This window comes from Lupinus angustifolius, chromosome LG09 (genome assembly GCF_001865875.1).
Source record: "Lupinus angustifolius cultivar Tanjil chromosome LG09, LupAngTanjil_v1.0, whole genome shotgun sequence".
NCBI classification, from domain to species: Eukaryota; Viridiplantae; Streptophyta; class Magnoliopsida; order Fabales; family Fabaceae; genus Lupinus; species Lupinus angustifolius.
This window is the reverse complement of record NC_032017.1, coordinates 2,384,116-2,394,127: the sequence shown is the minus strand read 5'-3', so window position 1 is coordinate 2,394,127 and position 10,012 is coordinate 2,384,116. Positions and strand designations below refer to the sequence as shown.

The 10,012-nt window shown below is 36.2% G+C and overlaps 1 protein-coding gene across 1 annotated transcript; it reads left to right on the top strand.

Annotated features, from left to right (window-relative positions):
• LOC109356752 lies at positions 530–9,301 on the top strand. Its single transcript, XM_019600259.1, has 9 exons — positions 530–805; positions 2,275–5,207; positions 5,291–5,371; positions 6,926–7,078; positions 7,204–7,367; positions 7,684–7,831; positions 7,916–8,038; positions 8,502–8,589; positions 8,920–9,301. Exons 2-9 carry the CDS (start codon positions 2,466–2,468, stop codon positions 9,111–9,113), a joined length of 3,693 nt encoding a protein of 1,230 aa, XP_019455804.1. The 5' UTR covers positions 530–805; positions 2,275–2,465; the 3' UTR covers positions 9,114–9,301.

Here is a 10,012-nt window from a genome sequence, read left to right as displayed (position 1 = left end):
TAAACATTAATTAATTCCAAGAAAACTTATTTAATAAAAAGAGAAATTCTCTCGAAACCATTTTTACTTATAAAACTTCAGAATTAGATCCTCTTTGAATGTGAAATATTAGAAATCAACGATTATGTTTACCACATCTCCATATTTTTGTAAATATGTAAAAATATATCATCATAATCTGCATTCTACCTTCCAATAAGACTAAGAATTCGACTTTAAACAAATCTAATGTTAGAATTACATTTATGCAATTCACATATAAAATAATATATATTTTAAAATTAATAATATTTCAAATATGATTTGATCATAAAATAAATAGGTCATGCTTATCATAATTCATTGTTAATATTTTCGAGTCTAATTTTTGAATTAACTTCAACCTTAGACTCGATGAAGCCATATTATATTCGGCCTGATCATGATCAAACAAAATCGAATGAATGAATTTGATTGAGTCCTATTCAGCCCTGATAAGATTACGATTTTGTCTGGTTTGACTAAAAATACAGAAATAAAAAATGATTAAAGCTATTTTGGGAAGAAAAGAAAACGGAAAGGACGGTGCAACTGGTAGAGAGAGAGAGAAGTAGCAGAAAAGATTGAACTTGAAGCACAAGTTGATGTTGATTTCATACACTCGTTGTGTAACAAATGTTAATGTGATACTCATTTCACAAAGAAGAAAGAAAAGATAAGGGTTCATTTGGTGTAACCTTAGTGCTTTCTATTTCTGTATAAAAAGTGGTTCTTTCTTTGATCCCTTCATCAGCCATGGCTTCAATTTTTGATCTGAGAACAATGGGTATGATAAAGTTCGTTTCTTTTCTTCATTGGGTAGCTAGATTCATTTTCTATATTTTCTGTCTTTTATTTTTGGTTTTGTATGCTTTATTGTGAAGTTTTATAGTAGGAAATGTTGAACCCTAGATTGGTATTTTTGGGTTTTGTATGTTTTTTCTTTATTTTTTGTAATTGGGGTCTCATATTTTGTGTTGTTAATGCTCTTTTTTTGTACTACCAAGGGGATCGCCGATGCATGGCTATCCCACTCAACAAGTGTCACTCTAGTGGGGCCTTACACTATTAGACCAAGGCCTTGTTGGATAATTTAACCCTGTTGTTAATGCCTTTGATTTGCTGCCACTTGAAACTGTCTTTGTGAATTGGATAATTTAACTCTGAGGGTGATGGCTTGTAAAGTTTCTTTCTTTTATTATCATTGATTTCAATAGATTAAAAATATCCATGTGATTAGTTAAGTGCTCCCAAGTTTCCATAAATTTATTTGCTGGGCTAGATATGTGTTATTAATTTGAGAAATTACCGAGACATTCACGACCTTGTATATCTCAGTGATTTATACTCATTCTACTGATTCTAGCCATGGGAGGTTAGTTAGAGTTGTCCACTACATAGCATCGCTCCACTGCTCCATATCCATTATTCGTTTTCAAAGTTGTTTATTATATTAAAACTTTTAATTTTTTATAGTTACTCCGACGTAGTCTTGGAGTCCATGAAGGACCAAGCCGGTCATAAGAGGAAGAGGTTCCTCCTGTGTTAATATAGGATGTGGGTTCTGGAGAATCACTGATATGGTCTGTTTTGATGATTTGTATATGGAAAAAAGGGTTTCAGGGTTAGAAAAAGTAGCTGACCTCTTATGTCACGTGCCATCCTTCCATTATAAGCGTTTACACTTAGCGTGTGTCCAACACCTTCTCTCAACCGTTCTGCGTGAGTTAGTTAGCTTGGTGGGTCCATATTTCTTGTGCCGTTAGCAAGATCCTTGGGATAGCCTGATTCATTGCTTCTGCAGGTGTACCAATGTCTCCCTCTTCGTGATCTTTCCTGAGGTCTAAATAGCTTCATCCCTTAATGAGCCGTTAATTACTTTGGTCCAGGGATCCGATACCATCTGTGTGTGAGTCGGCCTCAGTTTTTATTTGGCCTCTAGCACTTTCAGTAAGGGCCGAGTTGGGCTTATGGTGATAACGGAAGTCCTCCCAGATTCATGTTAAGGGTGGCAGAAGTTTATAAGAAATATCCTGAATTCTGGTAGATCTCTCTATTTACTCAGTCTGGGCCGGGACGGCCCTTTGGTGATAACTATAGTCAGAGGCCCATGCTGCCATTATCGTTGTCTTTATAGTTTTCTTTTTGTAGCTCAACCTTTATAGTTGTCTGCAATTATATTGTACATATTTTTCCATCTATGGTGACATTTTATTGCATCCTAATTTGTTGCTCTTGATTCCATCATTTTGACAGGGAAATCACTTCACATTTAAGTTGCATTTTGGAAAAGAGGAAAAAGTCAATTGGTCTTGAGGCTTCCCAAGATTGCTTATGTTTCATCAAATTTCTTTAGGGTGACTAAATTTGGTTAGTTACTGAAAGTTCAGAACTGTTTGACTCAGACCTTTAACGAGTTCATTATAATTTTGAAAAACAATGTTGTGATGGAACAATCAAGATTCCAAAGAACGCTCCCATTCAACAGCATGGAACCTGGAAATGAAAAGTTTCAGCCTGGATCACAGTCAGTAATGCAAGACCATCTCGATGCCATGCATGCTAGTAGAAGACTGCCTGACCTTGGTACATCAGAAGTTAAACCTGTACTTAATTACTCCATGAACACAGGTGAGGAATTTGCCCTCGAATTTTTGAGAGATAGGGTGAATCTCAGGAAGCCTGTATTTTCTAATGTTGGCGATACCAATTATACAACGGGTTATATGGATCTTAAAGGCATTTTAGGCATCGGTCATCCAGGATCCGAAACTGGATCAGACATTTCTGTGCTCTCAATGGTTGATAAATATCCAAAAGAGTATGATAGAATGAATGCACCCTTACATGGCGACAGAGGCAATTATGGGTCAGTTCGATCAATACCAGAATCTTCATTGGATCATGACAATAGACAATATGTGCATGGGTATGGCTCTTCCCGAGGTTATGATAGCTTATCAACAATGATGAAGTTTCTTTGCAGCTTTGGTGGTAGGATATTACCACGACCCTGTGATGGAAAGCTCAGGTATGTTGGAGGCCAAACACGTATTCTTCGTATAAGAAAGGACATATCTTGGCAGGAATTCATGCAGAAAGCATTATTGATCTATAATGAGGTTCATGTAATCAAGTATCAGCTTCCTGGGGAAGATCTTGATGCTTTGGTATCTGTATCATCTGACGAGGATTTACAGAATATGATGGAGGAATGCAATCCTCTAGAAGATAGAGAAGGATCACAAAAGCTTCGGATATTTTTGTTCTCAATGAGTGATTTGGAGGATGCTCAGTTCGGTCTTGGCAGCGTCGGTGATGATTCTGAAATCCAGTATGTTGTTGCCGTTAATGGCATGGACTTGGGGTCAAGGAAAAACTCAACCATATTTGGTGTCAGTTCTTCAGCAAATGATATCCATGAGTTAGACAGGCAAAATATTGAGAGGGAGACAAGTAGAGTTGCTGTGGAATCTATAGGTGTTAGCAATGCTCCCCTGACTAACAAATTCGACTCATCAATGAATACTCAGTCTTTGCAACCAGTGCTACCAACTTCCTCAAATTCTTATGAAACCCATCCACTGTTTTACGGTGACCAAATGATGCGCCATGGGGATCCTAGTGGTCAATATCTTATTAATCATGGCTTTAATCCTTCTCATGTACCTGTTATTGGAGAGATTCCTTATACAATGGCTCCTCATATGCCGATTAATCAACAAGGGATTTTACATGAGGGCTATCCACATTGTGGTTTACAAATGCAAAATTCAGAAATACCGGCAATGCTGGCTAAAAAGACGGAGGATAGTTCAATTCAACAAGGAGGTGACCCTGGGAAAGTTGTATCCTTCCAAACATCGTCCCCAGCTCCTGCACAACTGTTTGATGATTACTATAAAAGTAATTTCCCCGAGGCATCAGTTGTTATTACTGTGCCAGAGGGGCATTCAATGCCTCCAACAAAAAAGAACCAGCTTCCGGATTATGAAGAAGCTTCTTCCACATCTAGCAGTGCATTAGGTCCTGCTTATGTTGATTCCCAATCCAATGCAGTTGACTTGAGTTCTCTTCACCCTCCTCCTCTTCCCAAAAGGGTTTACTATTCAGAAAGAATTCCCAGGGAGCAAGTAGAGTTTTTGAATCGATCCTCGAAGTCAGATGATGCACACAATTCGCAGATTCATGTTTCAGATTTAATTTCTGATGTCAACCCGCCGGATTCAGTTAGAGAATTTGGTGACAACTTGCAAGATGGAAATATGTCTAATCTAGCTGAGGAATCGAGCATCACAGCCAAGCCCTTGCATGCAGATGGCTATGCCATTGAGAATGGGGCTGTCAAAAATCAGATACACCAACAGTTGCCTGATGCTAGCAATCCGATCAAGTCAAAGCCTATTGAGCATTTGAATCCTGAGGCACGCAGTAACGATGTCATAAATAAGGACAATGCTGTTAGTTTGGAAACTGAAATTTATAGTAAAAATAATCATAATAAACCACTGCTTGATGAGTCAAAAGACGGAAAATCCGAGTTTCCTACTTCACACCAGGTTCCCTCTGTTAAGCACCATGATGATCCAGCATGCAATCTTCCAGAGATTGATTGGGGTGATACTGCTGCAATGGAATCTAATGACTATTATAGTGTACAAGCACTACCTGTTACTTTAAATGGGAACACAACTATGAAAGATGATTCTCAAGATTTTCCTTCAAATGTTGTTTCCAAAGAAGCACAGGGTGACATTCTTATTGATATCAATGATCGGTTTCCGCGTCAATTGCTCAGTGATATATTCTCTAAAGCAATACTTGAAGAAGACCCCTCTAGCCTTCATCCATTAACCTCAGATGGAGTAGGTCTAAGTGTAAACATGGAAAATCATGACCCTAAACGATGGTCGTATTTTCAGAAATTGGCCCAAGGGCTCGATAATGTGTCTCTTATTGACCAGGATCATCCTGGTTTTTCACCCACACTAAGAGAAGAGGACAATAGAACTCAACATGTCACACCTCTAACAACTGATGAAGAAAATCAGAAAGGTTTGTATGGAAGGAATGGGACCGAAACCACTGCTCTGAAGTCAAACTATGATCAATCCGAAGTTAAGGACACTGAAAGAATGCAGTTTGATGCTATGATAGAAAATGTAAGAGCACATGAGTCAGAATATGAGGTATGATTTTATGAACTCTTTGGTTTTAGAATCTGTATAAATATCCTGATCTGCTGACAAAGGTTCTTATCGATTTAACTTAGGATGGGAATTTCGAAACAAGAAATAATGGTGTACCTCCAGTTGATCCTTCCTTAGGAGAATTTGATATGAGTACCTTGCAGGTAAGATGATCATTCTTGCACGTGCAATATTTTTTCGCCTTTGGTGCTATATGCTATGATATTTGTTATGGGTGGAGGGGAATTAACGGATTTCTTTCAAAAGGAAAATCTGTTACCTATATTGCTGTCTTAAGCATCAATGAATCTAATAAGCTTAGGTTTGAGAATGACATGTTTTTTCAGTCCCATTTTTAATTTATTACTTTATAATGGATGCTTGTTTAAGTTGGCATTAGATTGGGGTGCTTGCAGAATAGTGATGAACATGACACAGTGTTAGTTTATTCCGCCCACATATTTTCATTTAAAGCACACCAATGCTGTTGATGTTGCTACGACAAGAATTTGCCTCCCTCAACACTCAATGTTCTAACTCTGCCTTTCTCCGACATTTGAAAGAATGTAACTCTAAAAGTTCCTTTAAGGCTTAACACTCCATGGACCATTCCTTTCTGTTCCGTCATTGGATGGACATGTGTTAATTTCTTCTTTTTTGAAAATGTTTTGAAGTTTTCTTAACAAAACAAGATGTATAAGCATCAAATTTGACTGATAATAGGTTTAGAAATACTTCATATTTTGCAATCTGGTGCAAGTTGTGTCACGTAGAAGCAAAAAGGTGGATGAAATCTGGTCACTGGGTCAGTCAAATTGCCTTTGGAAGTGGGCTCAAATGTAGTATCACAATGAAAAAATTGTAATGATGTGAAGCAAGACATAGACAATGCATGAAGCCTCGTGCATTGCATCATTTTCAAGAGAAATTGGCTCTCACTTTTCTTTACTTCATCGTGATGCAACAAAGAATGTTAGAGATCGTATGCAAGGCACATATCTCTTTAAATTATTTTATCAAAAACAAAATCTCTTTTAGTTAAAGACTTAATACTTGGTTGTGCTGAGACTTCAAAATCCATAACAACATCTTAACATTTTTAGGAGCGCTTGAAAGGAAAAGTATATTTATGGAGAATTTTGGAAATCGGTTGCTGTCTCTCTCTAACTCATTTATTTGAAATTGAAATAGGAGGTTTGCTTTATAGGACCAAAAATCAAACAAATGGAAATTAGGGTTGTATCTGGACTAATACTGTATTCAAATACATTGTCAATTATCTTTCTTTTGTTTTCACTACTAACTGGTGCACCTTAAAAGTTCCTTTTGACAAATTTTGTCTTCTGGAAATTAATTCGAAATAAATTTTTAAGGTGGGGGTAGGAAGTAGAAGTTACGAAAATCGTTGGTGTCCTCTGTCTGTTAAAATTCTTTGGTCAGGCATTTCTTTTAAATATTTTGTATCTCTGATATTTTGGTTAACAATACATTTTATGGACAACTTAACAACTCTATAAGTTCTTTGTTATGGTATGGTGTCTTCGATTATTTTCCTCTCATTTTATTTGACCTTGTTAAGTATAAGCATGTCTGATCATTTAGCTGTTTTTTTATCTTTACACGTATTCAGAGACTTCACCTGTGCATTCACTGTCTTGCTTGAACACTAGCTTGAAAATCTTCACTGTTTTTTTTCATTATTCTGATGCATTTTGTAGGTCATTATGAATGAAGATCTCGAAGAGCTGAGGGAACTGGGTTCTGGCACCTTTGGGACTGTGTATCATGGAAAATGGCGAGGAACGGATGTTGCTATTAAAAGAATAAAGAAAAGCTGCTTCACTGGTCGATCATCTGAGCAAGAGAGACTGGTAACTTATAATTGATTTTTCTCTCTTACTTTTTCCTTTCTACTACGCTTATTGTGAAGTGCAAGGGCTTCAATGATAGTGATAGATTTTGAGGCATGTGAAATGATATTTGTTTCTTCTCTCAGACTATAGAATTCTGGCGGGAAGCAGATATTCTTTCCAAGCTTCATCATCCAAATGTGGTGGCATTTTATGGTGTGGTGCAGAATGGACCGGGAGGAACAATGGCCACTGTTACTGAATTCATGGTTGATGGTTCTCTTAGGCACGTTTTACTTCGCAAGGACAGGTAATGCACCTAGAAAGAGATTTAAATTTCTATTATTTAGTTTCTTTATTCAAACCATGTCCTGTAAAATTACTTTGTTTTTTTCAGATGGTTGTTAATTCAAACCAAACTAGTAGATGTTATTTATATGATGCAGGCTTAATGTTGCCCTTTATTTGATGAAACACTTCCTCTCTCATATTAATTATATTTGTTAACTTTTATAGTTCTGTAGCACGGCTAAAATTTATCGAGTCATAATGAGTGTTCAGTGATAAATCTCATGTTTTCGTCATGGATTTCGCTCTAAAGATCCTAGCATGGTTTCTTATTGCAGGTATCTTGATCGTCGCAAGAGACTGATAATTGCAATGGATGCAGCTTTTGGGATGGAATATTTACACTCAAAAAACATTGTGCATTTTGACTTAAAATGTGACAATTTGCTTGTGAACTTAAAAGATCCTTTACGGCCAATATGCAAGGTATTTATGCCGGATTTTTTGTTCAATGTTAAATGTTCTCAATTTATTTAAGCCTTGAGAAGACTAAGGAATTTGCTTTCCCAGGTTGGTGATTTTGGCCTGTCAAAAATTAAACGGAATACCTTGGTTTCTGGCGGTGTGCGGGGGACTTTGCCATGGATGGCACCAGAACTGCTAAATGGTAGCAGCAATAAGGTCTCGGAGAAGGTAAGATTAAGTTGTATCTACTAAAAAATGCTTTTTTCTGTAGTCAAATGATGAAGAAATAAATTTTAACCAAGAAGCTGATTCGTATTGATCTATCCTCTAGATGTTAAAACTGCCTTATCTCACTCGGCAAAACTCTGTTTTCTAGTTGAAACTGCTCCTTCGCATCACTTTTGGAACAGAAATTCCTATAAAATGTAATTTTTTTAGCATGTTAAACATGCAAAATCTCCTATTTATTTATTTTTCTACTTTTGAAAATCTTCTATTCATAAGGGATGTTTGTAACTTTGACCTCAATAATTTTTTGGTTTGTCGTATTATGGCATCGTTCGATCCATGTAGCTGACCTCGCCTAGTGATAAAGGCTTGGTTGTTGTTGTTGATGTATTATATCTCTTTTTTACTTTGTCATTTGTTGTTTTCAGTTATTGGTTGCTGAAGTTGAATTTTGATTTTGTAGGTTGATGTGTTCTCTTTTGGCATTGTATTGTGGGAGATTCTCACTGGTGAGGAGCCCTATGCCAATATGCACTATGGTGCAATCATAGGTGTGATCCTTTTCTTGTAATCTCTTTTTATCTTATCAATGGTTGAGCCAGTTTTCAATTACATTTTCTTGTTTTTACCATTTCCGTCACAAATTTGAAGAAAGAAACATAATAAATACAATGCCGCATTTTTGTAATTATCTACGAAAACATAACAACTGAAAATGAAAGAACATAAAGGATACACGATCAATGTTTTAGGTACATCGGTACGAGATTAAGAACATGACAATGGAATTTTGCAGTATTTGGTCACTTCGCTATTTGAAGTTTGTGATTAGTTATTTATTTATCATACAAGTCCTTATGTTCTTCCATCTTCTCATGCAGGTGGGATTGTTAATAATACTTTAAGGCCAACAATCCCAAGTTATTGTGATCATGAATGGAGAACACTAATGGAGGAATGTTGGGCACCCAATCCTTCAGCTAGGCCTTCCTTCACCGAGATTGCCAGTCGGTTGCGCGTAATGTCTGCTGCGGCTCTCCCAACCAAAACACAGGGTCACAAGGCTTCTAAGTGAATTATGATTCATATAAAAACTGCTTTTGGATTTTCCATCTCTTATACTAATACTCAAACAACTATATTATACCAATGGCTTTGCTCTATATTTATAGTCTTTTTTGTTGTTGAGAATCCAAAACTAGCTCATGCATAAGTTTTGTTGCACATTAAGCTGCTTTTAGTGGATCTTCCAAATAGTCATTTTCGTTTTCTCATTTTGTTGGTTTCGAATTCATTATCACTCTTGGAATTGATAACTTAGTTGGTATATGTTAATTCCGTATTGCTCATCAAAACGGTTAGGGTATTGGTATTATGGTTCAACTTTATTGCTTAATCGGAAAGTGCATTGAGTTTCACAAGTAATGGAATGTGTGAATAAGAATTGTCCTAAAGGATTATGGTTATCATATACCAAATTCACCATGCCAACAATTAACGCAACCAAATGTGCCATAAAATTGTACACAAAAAAATGTGCCATAAAAGCAAAAATTACTTAATGTTAACATTGAAAACAATAACAAGAACCCGTTACAACGAAGTAAAAGTATAATTCTTATGTCACTAATAATGTTTGAACAATATAAAATTAATCGAATTGGGGGCGAGTCTAGTATAACAGTGAGGATTATGCTTATTTCCAAAAGGCAATATTTTCAAATTTTAAAACAGATATTATGCACATTTAACCTCTTCAAACCTACAAGTTGGAACCTCAATTAATCCGTCATGGTTGGATTAGCCCACTTCTCTGTAGGTTATATATTTACTTATGCAGCTTTCTTGATTGCCTCTACATATATAAAGAATTCTTCCAATAATTTTTCTGAACCTAATCTTTTCAAAAAAAGCATGTACAGTACTTTTGTGTTTACAAGCCAAAGTTTTAATACATGAAAGCCGAAGTATATA